The 25943-nt window shown below is 47.7% G+C and overlaps 1 protein-coding gene across 5 annotated transcripts in view; it reads right to left on the minus strand.

The window, feature by feature from the left end:
* The window catches only part of CNOT4 (CCR4-NOT transcription complex subunit 4), a 974933-nt gene that overhangs the window by 892490 nt on the left and 56500 nt on the right, over positions 1 to 25943 (minus strand). For all 5 annotated transcript variants that reach the window (XM_033957877.1, XM_033957875.1, XM_033957878.1 and 2 more), the window contains exon 2: positions 1925 to 2196. In XM_033957877.1, the coding sequence (XP_033813768.1) occupies positions 1925 to 2098 (174 nt within the window). In that variant the 5' untranslated portion in view covers positions 2099 to 2196. The remainder of the gene's footprint in view (positions 1 to 1924; positions 2197 to 25943) is intronic.

A 25943-nucleotide genomic window follows, 5' to 3' on the forward strand; every position in this document is an offset into this window, starting at 1 on the left:
GGCGATGCGACGTGAGCCAAACCGGTGTACAAGGCATCCGAACTGGGCAGGCAAACACCAAATGAAATTCTCCAAGCCACACTCTGCCATACCGAACAAGCTGGGCGCATAACACAAGCACGCATCAGAAACCCCAGGCAAAGTGCAAAGAAACACTCCCTGAGACCAAAAACTGTGTCATTGTTATGTTTTTGGGTTGTTTGGTATTTTTTTTTAATTGCAGAAAAAAAAAGAACAGCCAACTCATCTATGTCCGACAACCCAGGCACCTCGAGGTGGTCCCATAGAAAATCACTGCCTAGGTAAACACTGCGGTTCAGCCGACAGCGAAGGAGTTCGGCCCACCAAAAATAACTGCCACGTGAAACGCTGCAGTACTGCCAACAGCGAAGGAGTTTGGCCCGCTGAAAAATACAGCCGCAGGAAACGCTGCGGCTCTGCCAACAGCGAAGGAGCTCGATTCTGCTGAAATGTACAGCCTCAGGAAACGCTGCAGCTCTGCTGACAGCAAAAGAGCTCAGTCCCGCTGAAAATTACAGCTTCGGGAAACACAACAATTCTGCTGATAGCAGAAAAGATGAAGCACACACTGTCAGCGCGCGGGGAAAAATGTCTGCCATTCAACGGCTTGTAAAATACAAAACCGGAGGCCTCCAAAAACAGACATGCACACTTGAAATACCAAATGTCAGTTCTGCCCAACTGAAACCTCAGCGTACAAAACACAAAACAACAGCTGTGGTACTCACGCGACTCAGAACCCGCCTTGAATACAGGAACAGACAAAATAAGCACAAGCTGTCAGATAGTGCCAAGTGAAGCCGGTAAACGTCGGTTGGTCAGGAAAAACAGGTCAGAATGTAGTATCTGGGTCTCCTCTATCAATGGAGGGAGGGTGAGGCAGGGACCTGGGGAGGCCAAGGTATAACCCTAAAACCGGCACCGTTCAGCCGGACACCCAAGTCACCCAAGTTGAAGAGAAACCTCAAAAGGAGAAATAAGTTTCCAGTCACAGCCAGAATTCAGGAGCTAGTTGAATAGTGACCATCACCTGCTGGGAGATAGAGCATACTGAAGATGCAGGAGGCGTGCGAGCCAATAGGACCACCTGTTAATCAGTTTCTCTATCTCCACCTGCGGGTAGATGTGTGCTATCCCATTGGTCTCTGGATTCATCTGCTGCTGTTGCTAAGGAAGCATGCTTTTACTACCACCACTAAAAAAAGAAATAGACAATTTATGATTCTTCCTGTAATTTTTTTTTTTTTCATTAGCCACAGTCAAAACACACGCAACAATATGCACTTTTAATAGTGCTGTCACTGTACTGGCACCCTGGACCAGTCACTGATTTTTGTCACCAAAAGTAGACGCCGCTCTTTGAGATTTTTAAGAATCCACCGGAGTGCTCATTTCAATATTCAAGAGCCCATTTGCATGGCAGTGTCGGAGACTGCTAGAAAGCTCGCTGAAGACAGTGATAAGCCGTTTTGATAATCCGCTGCTAAAATGCATGCAGGCTAAACCATTTGCAACCAGTTTAGCGACCGCATTAAAGTTTTGAGAATCTGGCTCTAGGTCTGGAGGATAATTCTTTTCTTTGTTTAGTTTCAGTATGAATTTGTTAATTAGCAACTCCACACTTTCAGCTACTCTCCTCGATGTGAGCTGGTTAATAGTAATGTGATGTAACAATTGTTTTGTTTTCTTGCAATTTTCTGATTTGATATTCCTTTATTGTACCAATGAAAGCTCTTAATAAAACTCTGAATTCTTAAATACTTTTTTTTTTTTTTTTTACAAAATAATTTTCTGAATTTATTGCTTTTTTGCTTCTCTTTTGTTTTGTAACATTTCCTGAAATGAACACAGTCCCCAAAGTGCATCATTGCTAATATCTATTTGAGGCAGAATTAATATTTACCTTTCGGCAAGCGGGACAGAGTCCATTTTCATCTGTACGGATACGATGCCAACAGAAGCGACAGATCTGGTAGCCACAGGTACAGGGGAAGAAGTTGATATCATCGATTTCCAAGGGCTCCATGCAAAGAGGGCATTCTACAGGATCTTCTTTTACCTCAGGGCTGCGAGACATTGTCACAGTATCACAAAGCAAAGAGAATTTTTTTTTTAAAGGCAACTGAGGCTCACGTAAGAAAGAACAAAAATGTAAAAATCCAGTAGAGTCAAGTTCTGTAAGAAAAAGACAACAATCCAAGAAAGAAAAAAAACATTACAAAATTGCTAAATACAAAATCTATATTGCACAACAACATACAATACTACTTCATTATAATCAGCATTTTCCAACAAAATGCAAATAAATTAAGCCAGCAGTTAAAGCTTCACACATCATTACATTTTACCCATCAGAAATCTAGTCCCAATTTTCCTAACTCAATGTGTGACTATTGCTCATTTTAAAAAAGTTTCCCATCACAGCCATGAAACATAAATGAAAAATTGAACTATTTGCTGATAATGGTGTACATCATCATAAAAGCCACCAAGTATTTTTTGGTCCCTCTTCTCCACTGAGGCCTATAATGCTTATTGTGGAAATATGGAAGTTCCAAGTTCCACTTCAGCAAAGGAGAAATTATGTCTTACCTGATAATTTTCTTTAAACACAGCAGATGAATCCAGAGACTTGTGACTATCTACCAGCAGGTGGAGATAAAACAATTTGGTCAGTGCGCTCTATCTCCACCTGCTGGTAGATAGTAACAACCCACAAGTCTCTGAATTAATCTGCTGTAGAAAAGATAAGGAATTCTAGTTTTCAGTCAGCATTAGTTTTAGTTATAGCATACTAAAACTACTCAAAAGGATTTTATACAAGTATGCATCATTAGATTATTACAGCAGCTGGTACACTATCCAATCAAAAAATTATTCCATTGAATTAGGTAAAGCATTTGGGGCCCTACTTACTAAGCTTTATTAGACATCATGCCAAGAGTTGTGTAATTTCTGTCTTAAGAGCAAGCATACAGTTAAAAGGATGGAGAATGGACAGGGATCACAATGCAGTTAACCCCACCTGAATAGGTACAACTGCATGGAGTTACCTGCACTTCAAAAAAAAAAAAAAAAAACACCTTTGCTTTAATTGAAGGGGACCGTGTGCAGAATGCCCCATTTAATGCCAGGGGGGGGGGGGTTCCACCATTACCACATGTTAATCATTGAGGCTGTTCTGTATCCATGTTTGTTTTAATCATTCCCACAATAAATAACTTCCTAATCCCTTATTAGTCCTATTTGTCTTTTTTACATAGATTATAAATTCTATCAAAGCAGGAACTGTTTTTTTTTGTGTGTGTGTGTGTGTGTGTGTGTGTACAACACAACACTATGTACCTCTACTAGTGCTATATAAATGATTCGTAGAGAATGACAAGACAACAACAAAGTTTGTCCCCATCCTCACGAGCTCTGCCCCTGTCCAAACCCAAACTGTCATCTGCACAAGCCTCAAACATATGATTTTATATTTAAAAATTTTATTAAAATATAAAAAGAGACAACATTCTGTACAACTGTTATTTGTAAATCACAAATAGCCTTCCATTATGATCTGGCTTTAGCATAATCTTTCCAAAGATTCTGTTGCTTGTGTTTTCACATCATCTGGAAAGATAATTGGATTGTCTTTCAGACATGGGTGTAGTAGATGAAAAGAAAAATAAGGAAAAATTATGTTCTTACCTGTTAATTTTCTTTCCCTTAGACGCAGCAGATGAATCCAGAGACCAATGGGATAGCCCACATCTACCAGCAGGCGGAGATAGAGAAACTGATTAACAGGTGGTCCTATTGACTGGCACTCCTCCTGTTTATCCAGTATAGCTCCTTGCCCAAGCATCCGTAACCATCAATAGGCATAGCATGTAAAAAACTTATTTCCCATAACAAATCTCAAAATGCAATAATACAGAAAACAACCTGCCATAATAACAAACTGCGAAAGTTGCAAAAGAAAAAACCGAGAGACAATATCCAGAAAGGGTGGGGCTCTGGATTCATCTGCTGCGTCTAAGGGAAAGAAAATTAACAGGTTAAGAACATAATTTTTCCTTCCCTAGCAACATACATAGTAACATACATAGTAGATGACGGCAGATAAAGACCCGAATAGTCCATCCAGTCTGCCCAACCTGATTCAATTTAATTTTTTTAATTTTTTCTTCTTAGCTATAGCAGCAGATGAATCCAGAGACCAATGGGATGTAGCAAAGCAATCCTCAATCTGGGTGGGAAGCAAACGCCACCTCCGCAACAACCGAAGCACAAAACGCCCCTACCGCATGCGCCCCCACATCCAAGCAGAAATGCGGAGAGAAAGCACTCTCGGAAGACCAATTAGCCACGAGACAAATCTCCTCCAAGGAAAAAAAACCTCTAGGCCGAGCCCAAGAAGTAGCCATCGCTCCGGCGGAATGGTCATGAAGTTCTTTCGCCAACCGCTTCCCTGCCAGCAAGCAAGCATAAAGAATGTCCTCCTGGATCCATCGAGCGATGGAGGCTTCAGACGCCGCTATACGTTTGAGGCATCCCTTGAAGAATACAAAAAGGAGATATAAACAACTAAAAGTCGTTAGAAACCGAGCTTGCGGAGAACGTTACGAATGTATCAAAAAATGCAGTGAATAAACGCACTGCTCCCAATTTCTCCTCCCAGGAAGAAGGAAGGAAAAGCGAGCATGAAATAAAATAAAGGATGACACCCCCCTAGAAATAAATAGTGCTACCATCCGAACTGATACCCCATATTTCGGAAATCAGAAATAGGAATCCCCGTTGAACAAGGCCTGCAACATAGAAAACTGCAGAGCTGAAGCCATGGCCACAAGAAACCCCATGTTCAATGGCACAGCCCTTTAGAGTCCCAAAAGACAAGGATGAAATGAAGCCTTCGGTAAACTGAGAAGAAGTACGCGAAGATTGTACTCCAAACCGGACTTTCTAAGAGGCGCATGAATATACCGCACTCTGTTTAGGAACTGAACTACATGAAGCTGAGAAGTAAGCGAAGAGCAATATACCTAGCCCTTGTAACAAGCCAAGAATGGCACTAGAAGCTGAAGAGAATTGAACGCTAAGCCCTTGGCAATACACTTATACCAAAAAGGAACTCTGGAGTGGTTCAAACTAGAGAATGACACGGTGACAAAATTCATCACCGTTCCCGTCCCCGCAGATAACCGCGGGAAATAATCCCATGTCATTTTCTAGTGTCTATTTCAACCTCGGTCCTTCTACACCAGCATTCTTCAAAGCAAAGCTTGCGGGTCAGTGGTGGTGGCCATTCATACTCTGATTCTCCTTCCCTCCTTAAAGAATGACATGAAGATGGTTTCTCCCGGTTATCCGCGGGGACGGGGACGGTGATGAATTTTGTCACCGTGTCATTCTCTAGTTCAAACGTTAAGAAGCACCCAAGAAAGGAAAAACCTCCAAAAGGAAGCAGAACCCACAGGAGAAGACGTCCGTAGCACCTTGATAAGAGAAGAAACAACCTACTTCGCATAACCCTTACACGTCAGCCAACATTTTTCAAAAAACTAGGTCGTAATACTAAATTAGTACAAATATCCATGTTGATTGGACCCTAGGCGAGCAAAGCTGGAGATACCAGGAAAGTTCTTAGTCCGGCTGTCGAAAGACTCATCAAATCCGCATAGTAAGGATAGCGCCGCCAATCCAGAGATTCTACAAATACTGTACCTGGAAAGCGAGCTCGAGATGGCAAATCCAAGCCATCATCAGCCAGCGGAAAACACTGAAAAAGAGAAGGTAGAGGTGAAAAAGGAGCCATGCAGATACCCCCTCTAACTCCCACTCCCTGGGCCCGCCGAAGAAGGTAGGAAGCTTAGAATTGAGAGACGAGGCCATGAGGTCTAGATCAAGGATATCTCACGTCCATAAAAAGGGCTAGAACGCCTGAGCCACAAATCTCAATATCCAGGATGCAGCCTGAGCCACAAATCTCAATATCCAGGATGCAGAAGATTACACTATTACTAACATGCACACTTTCCAGAGCGTACACAGCGCTGTACACTGTAACATACAATAAATGGGCCATGCTCAGATTCCGCGGAGAGAAAGTCTATCCAAACTCTTATCCTGATCCATAAAAGGATCTGCCAACAGAAGACGAAGATGAGAGTCCACCCATTGAAGCAGAACAATTTCATCTGCCAACTGAGTAAAACACCTACTGCCTAAGCTGTAGAGAAATACCCCCATCCTAATACTGACCAAAAGGACCCTCAGCAGCAATCCGGAAGAATGATCTGAAGCTCCAGAAAGGTAGCCTGACCCTGCTCAAGAGTAGAAGAATGAACAAGTACTGAGTCGCCTCTGAAGATCAGACTCCTGGAGCTGAGGATGGAAGCCACCGAGCCCCCCAACCCGACAGCGCGAGATGGTTGGTAGTCATGAGCTAGTCCAGCAAAGACCGAGGCATGCATTAAAAAGAAAAATCGCGCTGAGCCACCAAATCATACAGACTGATGCAGGAGGAGCATACCAAATAATTGGAGCCCTGAGATACCAGGAACCACCGGAACAAAAGCGACTGCTGTAGCGTAAGAAGGGGAAAGCAAGCCGAAGTTCCCAGTGGAGTCAGCAATATGGATCCCAGAAACTGTAAAGAATCCCATACTCTTGGTCATGGTAAGCGAAGAAGAATACCAATCTGAGACCGAGACCCCACGCCCAAGTTTCCGAAAAGAAACACATGTCTCTCCTATATGAATGAAAACATCACCCCGATATACCTATAAATAGTACAGGAGAAAAGAGCGCTGTGCAAATTCGAAGATGCATGTGTAAAGAACTGAGGAAAGATACCACCCTTTTCGTGTTAGTCAAATGCCCCGACTGGAAGTCGTCCGAATCAAGCAGGCAGTCAAGAAGAAATTAGATGAATCAATCGCCTGGTAGCGCCAAAACGGTACCACCGCCCACATCACCTAAAACGTTCGTGAAGCCTTGGGTAGGCGAAATGGCATGTGCCAAAACCGAAAGCGCTGCTCCAAGAGAGGCAGGCAAACCAAGTGCCAATTCAGAGTCCATAGAGAAAATGTAAATATACTCCCAGGTTGTCTGCAGAAATGCGTAACCCCGAGAAACTAATTCAGCAGAATGGGATCCAGCCTGCCCAATGCCCCAGTCTCGGGCACCATGCAGTAAGTGGAACAACATCCCTTAGTTCCCGAAGAACTACAAGAACTGTCCTGAGGACCAGTAACACTGAAAAGGGAAACACAAAACAGAAACTCCAAGAACGAACTGGAAACCTGAGGAGGATGCAAAGATGCAAGCATCCTGAAAAATCTTCACAGCCCCCTGACCTGACATTATAGCGTCTTCTCCCTCATGAGAAAGCCTGAAGAGTCATTGGAAGAAGTCAAGATCCCCTCAGAATGAAGTGCAGAAGGTCAGGGAATGGCAGGATGAGACTGTAAGATCTGCAAGAAGATTCTCCTAATAAAAATCAAGTTTCACAATGTAAAGAGGAATATACTGGAACCATGAAAACAGTACTAACCCCATGCAACATGAGCAAAATACGTATGTCCTTTAAAGTGAATACGTACTAGACTCAATCAAGATGCTGCATCTACCGCCCCGTAGAGAATGACACGGGGAAAAAATCTGTCCCCGTCACCGCCACGGCCCACCATCCTCTGCACCGCTCTGTCACCGCTCCATCATCGCCATTCCCTTCACCGCCCCGTCACCGCCATCGCCATCCCATTCACCGTCCCATCACCGTCCCCACAGCATCCATATAAGCCTTAGTACTGTAATATTTAGCTTATTCCTTTCTTATAAATCAAAGTTCCTGCTGCTGAACTAGAGAAAGAGATGTTCAGCTGGCAGGGCTTTGTTTATAAATTTTTATCAACACAACTAATATACTACTTTATCCTAAAGCAAAAAATAAATACAGTGGTGCCTCACACAACGAACTTAATTGGTTCCAGGAGCAAGTTTGTTATGCGAAACGTTCGTTATGTGAAACGCATTTTCCCATAAGAATACATGTAAAAAAAAATAATTCGTTCTGCAGCATAAAATATGCTAAGATGACATAAAAAAAGATAAATTTTTGGTTATTATTTTTATTTAGATACATCTAAAAACATAATTGTTTTTTAAAACAACACACATTTTTTAAATTTAAAGACAGACTAAGTAGAGTCTAATTTTACAGTGAGAGAGGGCAGAGTCTCAGCGGCAAAAACTGGGACTTAACTGTTCATTTTTTTTTTTTTCTACCGTGTTTCCCCGATGATAAGGCAGGGCCATCAAATAAGACAGCCCCCCCTTTTTAGAAAAAAATGTAAAATAAGGCACCCCCCCGCAAATAAGCCACCCACCGATACCTGCGCTTACCCGAATCGGGTGGTACGGTGGGTGACTCCGTGTGGTCCCTGGCACCCCCAACACGATCGGGGCAAGAGGGAGCCCAAGCCCTCTTGCCCCCCGACTCCCCGACACGATCGGGGCAAGAGGGAGCCCAAGCCCTCTTGCCCCCCCCCCCCCGACTCCCCGACACCATCGGGGCAAGAGGGAGCCCAAGCCCTCTTGCCCCCCCGACTCCCCGACACGATCGGGGCAAGAGGGAGCCCAAGCCCTCTTGCCCCCCCGACTCCCCGACACGATCGGGGCAAGAGGGAGCCCAAGCCCTCTTGCCCCGCCGATTCCCCAACTCCCCGACAATATCGGGCCAGGAGGGAGCCCAAGTCCTCCTGGCCACGGCGACCCCCTAACCCCACCCTGCACTACATTACGGGCAGGAGGGATCCCAGGCCCTCCTGCCCTCGACGCAAACCCCCCCTCCCCCCAACGACCGCCCCCACCAAGAACCTCCGACCGCCCCCCCAGCCGACCCGCGACCCCCCTGGCCGACCCCCACGACACCCCCAACCCCCTTCCCCGTACCTTTCTGTAGTTGGCCGGACAGACGGGAGCCAAACCCGCCTGTCCGGCAGGCAGCCAACGACGGAATGAGGCCGGATTGGCCCATCCGTCCCAAAGCTCCGCCTACTGGTGGGGCCTAAGGCGCCTGGGCCAATCAGAATAGGCCCGGGAGCCTTAGGTCCCTCCTGGGGGCAGGGCCTGAGGCACATGGTCGGGTTGGGCCCATGTGCCTCAGGCCCCGCCCCCAGGAGGGACCTAAGGCTCCCGGGCCTATTCTGATTGGCCCAGGCGCCTTAGGCCCCACCAGTAGGCGGAGCTTTGGGACGGATGGGCCAATCCGGCCTCATTCCGTCGTTGGCTGCCTGCCGGACAGGCGGGTTTGGCTCCCGTCTGTCCGGCCAACTACAGAAAGGTACGGGGAAGGGGGTTGGGGGTGTCGTGGGGGTCGGCCAGGGGGGTCGCGGGTCGGCTGGGGGGCGGTCGGAGGTTCTTGGGGGGGGCGGTCGTTGGGGGGAGGGGGGGTATGCGTCGAGGGCAGGAGGGCCTGGGGTCCCTCCTGCCCGTAATGTAGTGCAGGGTGGGGTTAGGGGGTCGCCGTGGCCAGGAGGACTTGGGCTCCCTCCTGGCCCGATCGTGTCGGGGAGTCGGGGGGGGGGGGCAAGAGGGCTTGGGCTCCCTCTTGCCCCAATCGTGTCGGGGAGTCGGGGGGGCAAGAGGGCTTGAGCTCCCTCTTGCCCCGATCGTGTCGGGGAGTCGGGGGGGCAAGAGGGCTTGGGCTCCCTCTTGCCCCGATCGTGTCGGGGAGTCGGGGGGGCAAGAGGGCTTGGGCTCCCTCTTGCCCCGATCGTGTCGGGGAGTCGGGGGGGCAAGAGGGCTTGGGCTCCCTCTTGCCCCGATCGTGTCGGGGAGTCGGGGGGGGCAAGAGGGAGCCAGGCGGAGAGAGGGCAGTTAAGCGCAGTGCCTGCGCGGAAGGATGCAGCTCGGGCGACTTCGTTGTGTGAAACGAAGTTCGTTGTACGAATCAAGACATAAAGTTCGTTGTGCGCAGCGTTCGCTGTGCGAGGCGTCCGTTATGCGAGGCACCACTGTAAATAGAATTTTTTTTCTACCTTTGTTGTCTGGTTTCTGCTTTCCACATCTTCTCATTCAATTCCTTCCATCCACTGTGTGTCTTCTCTCTGCGTCTTCCATTTGCTGTTACTGTGCCTCTCCCTTCACCTTCCCCCAATTGGTCTAGCACCCATCTTCTTCCCTCCGCTCCCCCATAGTCTGGCATCTGTCTTCTTCCCTTCCAGCATCTTCTCCCCACTCTGTCTTCCACATTTCCCTTCAGGGTCTGTTCCTCTCTACCCTCTTTCAATGTCTGTTCTATTCCTTTCCACCACCACCCTTCCCTCCCTCCTTTACAATCTGTTCCTTTCTACCACCCTTCAGCTCCTCTCACGTGGCCTATCTATCTACCTCCCTCCCTCCCTCTTATTTTCGTGGCATGTTACAATATAATTTGTGCAAGCCGCTGGAGCCTGCGAGCTCTGTCCCTGTCCCATTCCCACAAACTATCTCGCTTCTGTGTTCCTATTTTCCCCATTTCTAATATCTCTCCTATGTATCTGCCATTGCCCCCCCCTGTATCCATATACCATCCCCATGGCATGTCCCCTTTATGTCTCTGTCCCCATGCCCCATACACATAATTTCCCCTCTTTCTGTTACCTTCCTCTGTCCAGATTTCCCCTATCTTCCTCTTCCATACCAGTGTGTCTATTCTTTTCAACCCCATCTAGTTTCTTTCCCTCTTTCTCCCCCCCCTCCCCCCTGCTTCCAGCATCTGGCTCACCTGCCTGTCTTCCCCTTTCTTTCCTGCTGTGGGTTTCTTTCTTTCCCTCTTCATCCCCTTGGCCCAGAATATTTTTTCCTTCCTAGTATGAGCCGGGAACAAACGCGATCTCATGGTCTAGCAGCCCCCACCTACCCGATCGCAGCGTTTAGTCAGCTCCCTCCCTCCAACTCACCTTACATTCTGAGTTTGCCGGCTTCCTTTTTCCCCGAGCCGCACGCGTTTAAAAAGACGCGCACGCGCGGTTGCGCAAGTCCATCAAGCTTCTCCTCTCCTGCAACTTTCTGTTTCCAGTTGCGTCAGAGGAGAAGCTTGATGGACTCGCGCAGCCGCGCGTGCACGGCTTTTTGAATACGTGCGGCTCAGGAAAATGGAAGCCGGCAAACTCAGAATTTAAGGTGAAGTAGAGGGAGGGAGCTGGCTAAACGCTACGGGCGGGCGGTGGCTGCGGGGACCGCGCGATCCTAAATGCCTCACTGCGGAGACAAGACCATTCACCGCTCCACGGGTGGTGAATGGCCTTGTCCCCGTCCCCGCAGTGACTGTTATTTTTCATTCCCCGTTCCGGCGGGTTACCCACGGCTAAACGCAGCTAGCCGTGGGTAACCGCCACCGTGTCATTCTCTACCGCCCCATGGTAAACAACAGCATCCTTACAGGTATCAGACAAAGCTCACATTGCTAATGAGAGCTTCAGGGATGAGGCTAACTGCCACATAGCGCATGATCCTCCGCGGGTTTGATAGAATAGGTAACTGGCTTCCTGGTTAAAAGGAGCTATACAGCCCTTCCTGTCTGGTCGGGGGGGGGGGGGGCCGACTAGCATGTGCCATGAGAAAATGGTGACAGGAGAAACCAGCGTGATAAGCATGGAAATCTGAAGTCCAGGTCCCCTCAGAAATAGAGAAAGAGAGTACTGGCCGCAGGAAGATGCGCAGTGTCATTATGCCCATAGAGACAGCCTGAACTTGGAAACTGTTTGTACTACCTTTAGGCATATATATCCTGTGCCACTACTAGACACATGCAGCTCAGCACAGAGGCCCAAATAAGGACAGTTACCAACAGACAAAGGCTAAATCTGCAGGGACCCCAAGAGAGACAATGAGATACCTGTGTGAAATACAGAGCACTATCTTACTGCTGATCTCACCGTGCCGTGAGTTGCCGTATGTCGCCCCAGACAAACCGAGACTGGGTGACCTACCACAGGTCAGAGTCTCTTTGGTAAACCCCTTGAGTGCTAACCCCAGAGTCCGATTATACATGCAGCTTCCTTCAAGGGAGTACAGCAGGAACACAGACATAGACATATAAATCTGCCCAAGCTTGTCCCAAAGATGGTGAAACACATACAACTTGTCTGAACCGGAAAGGAGAGAAGCCAAAGCATACCCTGACCAAAGTCAGCTGGAATCAAACTACCGGAACGCTGCAGCTCTCCCACCATCGCCGGAGACGCAAGCGCATGCCTGATTCTCACTGACACGTGGCCGCTGCATCAACACTCCTAGAAACATAGTCGGATTCAAGCCCCACAAAATTTACCCTGCCGCGGCTTGCATAGAAAGAAAATCAGACTCAGGGAATAACCAGAAGAACGGCCCACAGCGCCGGAAAAAAAACCCAAAAACATGTCTCATCTCATACGTGCTGCTATAAACCGGCACCTGCACAATCAGTTGCACATGGCCATGACAAACACCGATGAAAGAGAGCCTCAGAATAAACAGGACTACTATTGCTACACTGAAACCCAACAATGAGAACAAGTGTGAGCATGAAATCGCACCGCTACTGCCGCGCTGTAACCAACAAGGAAAACAAGCGCTTGCAAGCAAAGGGCGGGAAGTCCCGGCTCCCTCCACTGATTTCTAGTCATAAAACTTAGCCTCAATAAAATATCCATGCCTTAAACATACGTTGACATTACTAAGACTCCCAAACAGAACCTGAAGTTCAACCGACAGTAAAAAACCAGACATACTCACAAACTTGTTGTTAGGGCCGGTTGAAGCCAGTTAAAGCTGGTTGATCAGCAGTAACCGAGCAGAATGGAGGAACTGTGGTCTCTCTCTTTTTTTTTTTTTTTACAGAGAAGGGAAAGAAGAAAAAAATTGAGACCCAGTCAAACCCTCTATCACTGGAGGGAGGGTGAGGCAGGGACCTGGGGGGGACCAGGTGTAACCCCTAAAGCCGGCACCGTTCAGCCAGACACCCCTGTCTCACTGAAGAGAAAATCTCAACAGGAGAAATAGCATTGCCAGCTCACTGAAGAGAAACCTCAACAGGAGAAACAGAATGGCAGTCTCACTGAAGAGAAACCTCAACAGGAGAAAATAAAGTTCCAGTCACAGCCAGAATTCAGGAGCTAGTTGAATAGCGACCTTTTCCTGCTGGGAGATAGAGAATACTGGATAAACAGGAGGAGTGCCAGCCAATAGGACCACCTGTTAATCAGTTTCTCTATCTCCGCCTGCTGGTAGATGTGGGCTATCACATTGGTCTCTGGATTCATCTGCTGCTGTTGCTAGGGAAGTGTCTATTAAATAATAGAAATGCTCCTTGATGCCAGCAATGATGGATGAATCTGTTGCAGTACCAGTAAGATGCTTGAACTGGGCATATAAATGGAAGGACATTGCAGGTGGTAGGAGTCTGATCAGCAGACAAGACTCTTATTGCCACATCAAATGCAAACAAGACAAATGATGTTATTTAACGGTAGTTCATTTAAATCCAAAAGAAACTTCTGCAGTTTGTTTTAACCAATGAATTCAGTTACCAGTTGTCTTAAGACGTGTTAGCACAGTTACTTACCGTAGTTGTTATCCAGGGAGAGCAGGCAGCTATTCTCACAAGTAAGTATTCTCACAAGTGGGTGACGTGATCCAACAGAGCCCCGATGCGGATGTCTCACAAGCAGTCTTGCTTGAAGAAACTCGAAGTTTCGAGTCGCCCGCATCGCGCATGCGCGAGTGCCTACCCACCCAGAACAGGGCGTGTCTCCTAAGTTTAGATAGCTAGCAGAGAAGCCAACCCAGGGGAGGTGGGTGGGATGTGAGAATAGCTGCCTGCTGTCTCTGGATAACAACTGTTACGGTAAGTAACTGTGCTTTATCCCAGGACAAGAAGGCAGGTATTCTCACAAGTGGGTGACCTCCAAGCTAACAAAAGTAGGATGGTGGGAGAGTTGGCAACTTAGGAGAATAAATTTTGTAATACTGTTTGGCCAAACTGTCCATCCCGTCTGGAGAAAGCATCCAGACAATAGTGAGAAGTGAAGGTATGAACCGAGGACCATGTAGCAGCTCCACAAATTTCCTCAATAGGTGTAGATCTGAGGAAAGCTACAGAAGCTGCCATTACTCTGACTTTATTGGCTGTGACTTTACTGTGAAGGGGTAATCCAGCTAGGGCATAGCAGAAAGAGATAAAAGCCGCCATCCAGTTGGAGATGGTACGCTTAGAGATAGGACGTCCCAACTTGTTCGGATCAAAGGAGATGAAAAGTTGAGGAGTAGTTCTGTGCGGTTTGGTGCGTTCCAGATAAAAAGCCAAAGCACGCTTATAGTCCAGAGTATGAAGAGCCGATTCTCCAGGATGAGAATGAGGCTTTGGAAAAAACACTGGAAGAACAATGGATTGATTGAGATGAAATTCCGAGACAACTTTAGGAAGGAATTTTGGATGAGTGCGAAGAACCACCTTGTCATGATAGAACACTGTAAAAGATGGATGCTCACTAACTCAACGAGCAGAAGTGAGGCCAATGAGAAACACAACTTTCCAAGAGAGATACTTCAGATGAGCCTTGTCAATAGGTTCAAATGGAGGTTTCATAAGCTGAGAAAGAACAATATTGAGGTCCCAAACCACTGGAGGCGGTCTGAGAGGAGGATTGACATGGAAAAGTCCTTTCATGAATCTGGAAACCACAGGATGAGCAGAGAGAGGTTTCCCTTGAAGCGGCTGATGGAAAGCAGCAATTGCACTAAGATGGACTCGTATCGATGTAGACTTGAGGCCAGAATGAGAAAGGTGCAAAAGATAGTCCAAAACTGAAGATAAGGAGGAATGTTGAGGCTCCTGATGAGAAAAACACCAAGTAGAAAATCTAGTCCATTTTTGGTGATAGCATTGTCTAGTAGCAGGCTTCCGTGAAGCTTCCAAAATATCCCTCACAGCTTGCGAAAACTGGAGAGGAGTTAACTTGAGAGGAACCAAGCTGACAGCTGGAGAGACTGCAGGTTGGGATGAAGCAGAGATTCCTGATGCTGTGTAAGCAGCGATGGAAACACTGGTAGAAGGAAGGGCTCCCTGCTGCTGAGTTGAAGTAGAAGGGAGTACCAAGGTTGCCTGGGCCACCGAGGAGCAATCAGAATCATGGTGGCATGGTCGGACTTCAGCTTGACCAAAGTCTTTTGAATGAGAGGAAATGGAGGAAACGCATACAGAAAGAGATTTGTCCAGTCCAGAAGAAAAGCATCTGCCTCGAGGCGATGAGGAGGGTAGATCCTGGAGCAGAACTGTGGCAGCTTGAAGTTGTGGGGGCTGCAAAGAGGTCTATCTGAGGCGTTCCCCACAGAGAGAAGATGTGATGAAGAGGCGTGGAATGGAGAGTCCACCCGTGAGGTTGCAGAAGACGACTCAAGTTGTCTGCTAAGGCATTGTCCACCCCTGAATGTAGACAGCTTTGAGAAAGGTATTGTGGCGAATTGCCCAATCCCAAACTGTCAGAGCTTCTTGACAGAGGGAGGCTGATCCTGTGCCTCAATGTTTGTTGACATAATACATGGCGACTTGGTTGTCCATGCGCTTAAGGACTACACGGTCGTGAAGCAGATGTTGAAAAGCATTGAGAGCACTGAAGATCGCCCTGAGTTCGCCCTGAGTTCCAAGAGATTGATGTGACACTGTCGATCCGTACTGGTCCAATAGCCTTGAGTAGGAAACCATCTAGATGAGCTCCCCAAGCGTAAGTCGAAGAGTCGGTCGTGAGCACCTTCTGATGGGGGGGGGGGGGCGTGTGAAAAAGTAAGCCTCTGGATAGATTGGAAAAGAGCATCCACCAGCGAAGAGACTGTGTCAGAGCAGGAGTGATCTGGATGTGTTGAGTCAGAGGGTCAGAAACCTGCGTCCATTGAGATGCCAGTGACCACTGAGGAATTTTGAGGTGAAGTCTGGCAAAAGGAGTCACGTGTACTGTAAGGGCCATGTGGCCCAGAAGAACCATCATGTGTCTCGCTGAGATGGATGGGCGAGAGGACACTGAATGACAAAGATGGAGAATAGCTTCCAGATGTTGCGGAGGGAGGAACGCTCTGAGTTGGATAGTATCCAGAACAGCTCCGATGAAGGGAAGAGTCTGGGAAGGTTGTAGATGGGATTCTGGAAAGTTGATCTCGAATCCCAGACTCTGCAGGAACCAGATAGTGCGCTGAGTCGCCAGGACGTCCCCCTGAGACGTGGAATCCTTTATGAGCCAGTCGTCCAGGTAGGGAAACACCTGAAGATCATGGTTCCTGAGCACTGCGGCCACCACAACCAGACACTTGGTGAAGACTCTGGGTGACGATGCCAGGCCGAAAGAGAGCACTCGGTATTGAAGATGAAGATGTCCCACCCGAAATCTGAGGTATTGACGGGAGGTCGGATGAATTGGAATGTGTGTGTAGGCCTCCTTGAGATCCAGAGAGCATAACTAGTCGTTCTGCTCGAGGAGGGGATACAGAGATGCCAGGGTCAGCATGCAAAACTTTTCTTTGACCAGATATTTGTTGAGCACTCTGAGATCCAAAATAGGACGCAGATCGCCTGTCTTCTTCGGAACAAGGAAGTACCGGGAGTAAAAACCCTTGTTCTGTTGAATCAAATGAACTGGCTCGACAGCCCGGAGCTGCAGCAAAGCTTGAGCTTCCTGAAGAAGAAGGGCGGTCTGGGCAGAGGAGGAAGGATATTCTCTTGGAGGATGTTCCAGTGGAACTTGATGGAACTGAAGAGAGTATCCCTCCCTTACGATGGAAAGGACCCAGAGGTCGGAGGTAATAGTCGTCCATCGGTGGTAAAAATGATGGAGACGACCTCCGAAAGTGGGAAAGGCAGAACGACTGACGTTATGCTTTGAAGGAGACAGTCAAAAAAGGCTGAGGAGCCTTGGGGACAGCAGACGGCTGAGGCTTCTGCTGCTGCTTCTGTGGATGCTGCCTCTTAACAGGCTGACGGATGGCAGTAGCCTGTTTAGGTGGAAAATGCCGCTGGTAAATCAAAGGCGGGTGTGAAGGACGAGGAGGAGCTGGCTTTGGCTTCGGGCGGAGAATAGATTGGAAAGACTTCTCGTGGTCCGAAAGCTTCTTGGTTGCTGCCTCAATGGACTCATCGAAGAGGTCAGTACTAGCGCCCGGGTCATTAGCCAGCCTCTCCTGCAGATTGGGGTCCATGTCGATGGTCCGGAGCCACGGAAGGCGGCGCATGGCTACCGAGCAAGCAGTAGCCCGAGCAGACAGCTCAAAGGCATCATATGAGGACTGCATCAGTTGCAACTGGAGTTGGGACAAAGAAGCTAGGACTTCCTGGTATTCAAAATGAGCTCGAGAATCCAAGTATAGCATGAACTTGGGAAGGACAGACAGGAAAAATTCAAAATAGGTAATAAAATGAAAATTGTAATTGAGAACTCTGGACGTCATCATAGAGTTCTGGTAAATGCGCCTGCCGAACCTGTCCATCGTCTTGCCCTCCCTGCCAGGTGGAACAGTGGCATATACCTGGGAGGGTTGAGATCGCTTCAATGAAGATTCCACCAAAATGGATTGATGGGATAGCTGGGCACAGTCAAACTCCTTATGATAAACCGTGCGGTATCTGGAATCCAATTTTCCTGGAACAGCGGGGATGGAATAGGGGGGTCTCCAGACAGCGGACAAAGGTCTGATCCAGCAGCTTATGAAGAGGAAGCTTGAGGGATTCAGCAGGAGGTTGAGGGAGATGCATGGTCTCAAGATACTCCTTTGAAAATTTGGACCAAGTGTCCAGTTGAATGTCCAAATCAGCTGCCATCTGACAGAGAAAAGAAGAAAAAGACAGCTGGTCAGCCAAAGCAGTGCCTCGAGAGGGACTCGAGGACGTTAAGGCATCTTGATCCAATGAGGACGGGGATCTAGATGGAAAAAAAAAAACCACCATGTCCTCGAGATCCGGTAGTGGAGTAGGAGAAGTAGCCCATGGAGAATACTGACGAAAAGGCTGTTTCCGATGAGGCATGCCTGGAGGAGTGCTTCAAAGAGTGCCTCGATCGATGATGCGAGCTATGTCTCGAAGCAGGCCTGGACAAACGAGGCGAATGTGGCTTCGCTTAGGCCCCAGAGAGTGTATGGGGCTGGAAGCGGTGGATCGAAGCAGAGGTGGTTGACTGGAAGAACCACGAGGCACTGCAAAGACTCGAGCCCTTGCATCGAGTGGATAGGTTCCAATGGAGGCACTCGCAAAGACTCTACTCCTTGCATCGAGTGAATCGGATCCAATGCATGGGCAAAGACTCTGCTCCTTGCGATGCATGCATCGATACCAGACCAGACACTGGCAGAGACTCTGCTCCCTGTAGAGAGTGTGCATATGGCTGAGGCACCGGAGGTGGCTCAACTTCACGGGAGACCTCCATGTGCCCAGGCTGGATTTGAGAGAGAAGCTTCGGCCCCATTGTGGTAAAGGGATGAATGAATTGCTTCTCAAGTAAGGTCTGGAACGAAGCCGGCAAGGATGGATCTGCGTCACCAACGGGACCACCTGCACGGGCTTCGTGCTCCTTCGAGGTAGTGTGAGAGTGCTTGGACATAGAAACCTTGGGCACTTTAAGCACTACCGGGGGAATGGGCTGCTGCGCTATCTGACCTGAAGAGACAGAGGAAGGCACCGCAGCCTGCATCGAAGACAGAGCCGGTACAAATGAGGCCTGTTTGATGAGGCTCGGAGCATAAGATGTGGAAGCCTGGAGAGCCTCAGGAAAGGCCGATGGTGAAGCACCCTTCGATGACGAAAGATCCATCAAAGACTCCATGCTGTATAGCTGCTCCCACAAGATGCAAGACGCTTGAAAGCAGACTGTAAATGTTGAGCAAGGCTGGCACGATTTCGGGAGGTGTTGAGGCCCGAGACACCGAAGACAGCGCCGATGAGAGTCCGTCAGTGAAATCGCGTGCTGGCAATTGGAACACTTTTTAAAACCGGTAGCAGGCCGGGGCTTAGGCCGGAAGAGCTCTGCTGCAAGATCGAAGCCGCGTGGCTGCGGCCACGTGGCCTGCCCGGTCGAACGGATGGAAGAATTTTTTTTTTTTAAACAAGAAAAGTATGACAAAAATCAGCGATTAAGAGAAAAAGAACTCAAAACCGCAGACTTAAGAAGGCACAAGTGAAAATACTTCACGCAGAGAGTCGAAGACGGACTTCTCGGCTCCACGGAAAAGTAAGAACTGAGGAGACGCGCCCTGCACTGGGCGGGAAGGCACTCGCGCATGCGCGGTGCGGGCGACTCAAAACTTCGAGTTTCTTCAAGCAAGACTGCTTGTGAGGCGTCCGCATCGGGGCTCTGTTGGATCACGTCACCCACTTGTGAGAATACCTACTTGTGAGAATACCTGCCTGCTTGTCCTGGGATAAAAGATTTTACACATTGATACTAGCATTTTATAGATGCTATTGTTCCATCTAGAACAAACAGCCTGTTTGTTTTAAGGCTAGCTAAATTATTTGTATCGGCCGGACGATGGGAGGGATCTCTCCTGTCCCGGCTTACCACTAGAGGTGGAAGAGGAGGTGGGACAGGGTGCAGAGCCTAGCAGACACAAGGTACAGGGTACAGTGCAGAGCCTGGCAGGGAGGGGGGACAGGGTGCAGAGCAGAGCCTGGCACGTAATGAGGGGAGCTGGCTGCATAGCCTGGTAGGGCAGGAAAGGAAGGGGGCTGGGTGCAGAGCTTTGCAGGGCAGGGAGGGAAGGGGACTGGGTGCAGAGCCTGGTAGGGAAGGGGGCTGGGTGCAAAGCCTTGCAGGGAAGGAAGGGGGTTGGGTGCAGAACCTGGCAGGCAGGGGGGATGAGTGCAGGGCCTGGCAAGGGAGGGCGTGAGGGAGAGAAAACTGGGTGCAGATCCTGGCAGGGCATGGCACTTGAATATTAAGCGCCCGTCTTATATTTGAGTCAACCATTTTTCCTCCTTTTTAGGGGAAAAATGGGGGGTCTTGACTTATATTTGGATCAACTTATATTTAAGTATATACGGTAAGTCTCACGAGATTCACCATGGGACCAACCTCAACTCCCAGTTAATAATAATAATAATAATAACTTTATTCTTCTATACCGCCACAATCTTGCGACTTCTAGGCAGTTTACAATCAAGATAGCTGGACATTCAGCGAAATACAATATGCAGATAATCTTACGACTTCTAGGCGGTTTACAATCAAGATAGCTGGACATTCAGCGAAATACAATATGCAGATAATCAGAGGAAATACAGAGAGCAGAGACTTTAAGAAAGCAAGAATATAGAAATACAATTTTCTGAGCAAGAGTATAAGATGTACATTTTGGTAGGTAATGTCCAACAGGACCTATTTGGAATAAATAACAACAAAAAATTATGATAAGATGAAGATAACAGTTTATATGTATCACAGTACCGTAAAATTCAGGTGGGCTAAGGAGGGGGGTAAAGATAGGGGGTAGGGGGGACCGTTATTAGGGAGAGAGAGAGGAGAGCGGGTCAATTGTTTAGGTATTTCAGGAACAGGTATGTGTTTAGGCATTTCCTAAATTCCCCATAGGTAGTGGGCAAAAGCAGTTATAAGTACATAAGTACATAAGTAGTCGCCTCCGCCGGGGCAGACCAGAGGTCCATCCAGCCCAGCGGTCCGCTCACGCGGCGGCCCATCAGGCATATTGCCTGGTCAGCGGTCCCTGACTAATTTTATTGCCTACCTCTACAGTTATCTCTAAACCTTCCACTGGTCTTATCTGTACCCCTCAATCCCTTTGTCTTCCAGGAACCTATCCAGGTCTTCCTTGAAACCCTGTACTGTGCTATTTCCTATCACGGCCTCCGGAAGGGTGTTCCATGTGTCCACCACCCTCTGTGTGAAAAAGTACTTCCTTGCGTTTGTTTTAAACCTGTCCCCCTTCAATTTCATCGAGTGACCCCTTGTTCTTGTGGTTTCTTTCAAATTGAAAAATCTGTCTTTGTCAACCTTTTCGATGCCCCTCAGGATCTTGAAGGTCTCTATCATATCTCCTCTGAGTCTCCGCTTTTCCAGGGAGAACAACCCCAGCTTCTTCAGTCTGTCAGTGTATGTAAGGTTTTCCATACCCTTAATCAGTTTAGTTGCTCTTCTCTGGACTCCCTCAAGCATCGCCATGTCCTTTTTGAGGTACGGTGACCAGTACTGTACACAGTATTCCAGATGCGGGCGCACCATAGCCCGGTACAGTGGCAGGATGACTTCCTTCGTTCTGGTCGAGATACCCTTCTTAATGATACCTAACATTTGGTTTGCTTTCCTCGAGGCTGTGGCGCATTGTGCCGACGCCTTCAATGTCGTGTCTACCATCACTCCCAAGTCTCTTTCCAGATTACTGACCCCTAGCATTGATCCCCCCATTTTGTAAGTGAACATCGGGTTCCTTCTCCCTATATGCATGACCTTGCATTTCCCTACATTGAAGCTCATTTGCCACTTTTTCGCCCATTCTTCCAATGTCGTAAGATCCCTTTGGAGATTCTCGCAGTCAACCGTGGTTTCAACCTTGCTGAATAGTTTGGTGTCATCTGCAAATTTGATGACTTCGCATTTTGTTCCCTCCTCCAGGTCGTCAATGAATATGTTAAACAGGAGCGGTCCCAGCACCGATCCTTGAGGAACCCCGCTCGTGACCCCTTGCCAGTCCGAGTAATGGCCCTTTACACCAACCCTCTGCTTCCTGTCTGCCAGCCAGTTTTTGATCCATCGGTGGACCTCCCCGTGCACCCCATGGTTCCATAGCTTCCTGAGCAACCGCTCATGTGGTACCTTATCGAAGGCTTTCTGGAAGTCTAGGTAAATTATGTCTATGGGTTCTCCTTTGTCCACCTGGTTGTTTACCCCCTCAAAGAAGTACAACAAGTTTGTGAGGCACGACCTACCCTTGCAGAACCCATGCTGGCTCGACCTTAGCTGTCCATTTTTTTCGATATGGTCACAGATGCTGTCCTTAATCAGTGCCTCCATCATCTTTCCCGGGACCGATGTGAGGCTTACCGGCCTATAGTTTCCCGGGTCGCCCCTCGAACCCTTCTTGAAGATGGGCGTGACATTAGCTATTTTCCAGTCCTCCGGGATCTCTCCAGTTTTTAGGGATAGGTTGCATATTTGCTGAAGTGTCTCTGCTATTTCATTTCTTAATTCCTTGAGCACCCTTGGGTGAATGCTATCCGGACCTGGCGACTTGTCGCTCTTTAGCTTGTCTATCTGCCTGAGGACATCCTCCTGGCTCACCTCTAATTTGACCAGTTGGTCTAGATCTTTACCCCATAGGGCTGCTTGGTGAGAGAGAAGGTGTTCGTGGTGTTTTTTCAGTTAGACCAATCGCAGCATAGAAGCAGGGCTTCACAGGGCTCTCTCAGAACTCTCACAGCAGGGAAAGAAGATCGTTGAGGATTTTACACAGCTTCTGCAAGGCAAGAAGCTGAGGATGGTGGGCCAACTTCTGGCCAGCAGGCTGGACAAACCTGGATTAAACAATATGTCCTTTTATATGCAGTTGATATTGCGATGCTATTTCCTGTTCTTGATCATTTTGATTACACTTCTGCTAGGATAACAGATTGAATGTATTTATTTATTAACATTTATAGCCCACATATTCAAATGTGGGTTTCAGAAGTAACATAATTCAAATTATACAAACACATATATACGTGTCTTATAAAACTAATAACCAATAAAGTATAAGTTTAAAAAATTAAAATAACAAATACCCATCAAAGATCATGAAAAGCCTTTCCAAAAAAGCTAAAAAATATAGGGCTCACATGAACTGACTCAACAAAAAAATGAGAACGGCTAGTTGCCTTATATATGAGTCAAATACAAGATTCCTGGATCTGCCGCTGCTGAGTCAGACCAGTGGTCCATCGTGCACAGCAGTACGTTCATGTGGTGGCCCTTAGATCAAAGAAAAGTGCCCTACTAGAGTCTAGTCTTACGTGCATATGTTCTGATCCAGCAGGAACTTATCTATCTTTCCTTAGCAACAGCAGCAGATGAATCCAGAGACCAATGGGATAGCACACATCTACCAGCAGGCAGAGATAGAGAAACTGATTATCAGGTGGTCCTATTGGCTGGCACTCCTCCTGTATCTTCAGTATGTTCTAAATCCCAGCAGGTGATGATTGCTATTCAAATAGCTCCTGAATTCTGGCTGACTGGAAAATTATTTTCTCCTGTTGAGGTTTCTCTTCAGTGAGACTGCCATTTTATTTCTCTCTTCAGTGAACGGTACCGGATTTAGGGGTTACACCTGGGCACCCCCAGGTTCCTGCCTTACCTCCCTCCATTGCTAGAGGGTCTGACTGGGTCTCGATTTTTTTCCTCTTTCCCTTCTCTGTTTAAAAAAAAAACAAAGGAGACCACAGTTGCTACATTCTGCCCTATTAGTCCTGCACAACCAGCTCTTACTGACACTAATAACAAGCTTGTGAGTATATGTGTTTTTTACTGTTTGAGAGTCTTAGTACTGTGGGTTAGGTCAACGTATGTTTAAGGAATGGATATTTTATTGAGGCTAAGTTTTATGACTAGAAATCCGTTGAGGGAGCTGGGACTTAACCGCCCTTTGCATGCACGCGCTTGGTTTCCTTGTTGGTTACAGCGCGGCAGTAGCGGTGCGATTTCATGCTCGATCAAGGATAGCATAGTTCAGCACTTGGACACACATGACTTGATGAAACCCAGTCAACATGGATTCAGGAAAGGGAAATCGTGTTTGACGAATTTACTCCAATTCTTTGAGACCGTGAACGAGCAAATTGATAGTGGAAAGCCGGTGGACATAATATACTTGGACTTCCAGAAAGCATTTGACAAAGTTCCACACAAAAGACTTCTTAGGAAACTACAAAGCCATGGCATAGAGGGAGATATACAAAGATGGATAGGCAAATGGCTGGAAAACAGGAAGCAGAGAGTGGGCATAAATGGGAAGTTCTCCGACTGGGAGAAAGTGACTAGTGGTGTACCCCAAGGCTCGGTACTTGGGCCGATCCTTTTTAATATTTATATCAATGACCTGGAAAACGGAACATCCAGTGAGATCATCAAGTTTGCAGACGACACAAAACTCTGCCGGGCAATCAGATCGCAGGAGGACAGTGAGGAACTCCAGAGCGACTTGTGTCGGTTAGAAAAATGGGCGGAGAAATGGCAGATGAAGTTCAACGTGGAGAAATGCAAGGTAATGCATTTAGGCAGTAAAAATAAGGAATACGAGTACAGAATGTCAGGTGCAACTCTGGGAAAAAGTGAACAAGAAAGGGATCTGGGTGTACTGATAGATAAGACCCTGAAGCCATCGGCACAATGCGCGGCAGCGGCAAATAAGGCAAATAGAATGTTGGGCATGATAAAGAAAGGAATCTCGAGTAGATCGGAGAAAGTTATAATGCCGCTTTATAGGGCAATGGTCAGACCCCACTTGGAATACTGCGTCCAACATTGGTCTCCCTACTTAAAGAAGGATATAAAACTGCTGGAGAGGGTGCAGAGACGAGCAACTAAACTAGTGAAGGGTATGGAGAAACTGGAATATGAGGATCGACTTAAAACACTGGGATTGTTCTCCCTTGAGAAAAGGAGACTGCGTGGGGATATGATCGAAACCTTCAAAATACTGAAAGGAATCGACAAAATAGAGCAGAAAAAACTATTTACATTGTCCAATTTGACACGGACAAGAGGACATGAAATGAAGCTAAGGGGGGGCAAGTTCAGGACTAATATCAGGAAGTTCTGCTTCACACAGAGAGTGGTTGACATCTGGAATACTCTCCCAGGGGAGATTATTGCGGAATCGACAGTCCTAGGCTTCAAAAGCAAACTAGATGCATATCTCCTTGAGAGAGGCATATAAAGATATGGTTGGCTATAAAATAAGCCAGGTGTATACCTAGCAGGGCCTCCGCGTGTGCGGATCGCCGGACTTGATGGACCGAAGGTCTGATCCGGAGATGGCGCTTCTTATGTTCTAACTTGTTCTCATTGTTGGGTTTCAGTGCAGCAGTAGTAGAACTGTTTATTCCGAGGCTCTCTTTCATCGGTGTTTATCGCGGCCATGTGCAGCTGATTGTGCAGGTGCCGGTTTATAGCAGCGCGCTTGAGATGGGACATGTTTTTTCCGGTGCTGTAGGAAGCACCGCACATTTCTTCTGGTTATTCCTCGAGTCCGATTTTCTTTCTATGCAGGCCACGCGGCAGGGTAAATTTTGCGGTGCTTGAATCCGACTATGTTTCTAGGAGCGTTGATGCAGCGGCCAAGTTTCAGAGAGAATCAGGCGCGTGCTTGGGTCTCCGGCGATGACGGGAGAGCTGCAGCGTTCCAGTAGTTTATTTCCAGCTGACTTTGGTCAGGGTATGCTTTGGCTTCTCTCCTTTCCGGTTCAGACAAGTTGTTTGTGTTTCACCAGCTTTGGGACAAGCTTCGGTAGATTTATATGTCTATGTCTGTGTTCCTGCTGTATTCACTTGAAGGAAGCTGCTAGTTTAATCGGACTCTGGAATTAGCATTCAAGGGGATTACTAGAGAGACTCTGACCTGTGCTAGGTCACCCAGTCTTGGTTTGTCTCCGGACTGGGTCGACATATGGCAAATCACGGCACAGTGAGATCAGCAGTAAGATAGTGCCCTGTATTTCACACGGTTATCTCATGGTCTCTCTTGGTGTCCATGTAGATTGAGCCTTTGTCTGTTGGTAACTGTCCTTCTTATTTGGGCCTCTGTGCTGCGCTGCATGTGTCTAGTAGTGGCATAGAATATATATGCCTAAAGGTAGTACAAACAATTTCCAAGTTCGGGCTGTCTCTATGGGCATGACACTTCACATCTTCCTGTAGCCAGGACTCACTTTCTCTTTCTCT

Source organism: Geotrypetes seraphini, chromosome 9 (genome assembly GCF_902459505.1).
Source record: "Geotrypetes seraphini chromosome 9, aGeoSer1.1, whole genome shotgun sequence".
In the NCBI taxonomy this organism is placed as follows: Eukaryota; Metazoa; Chordata; class Amphibia; order Gymnophiona; family Dermophiidae; genus Geotrypetes; species Geotrypetes seraphini.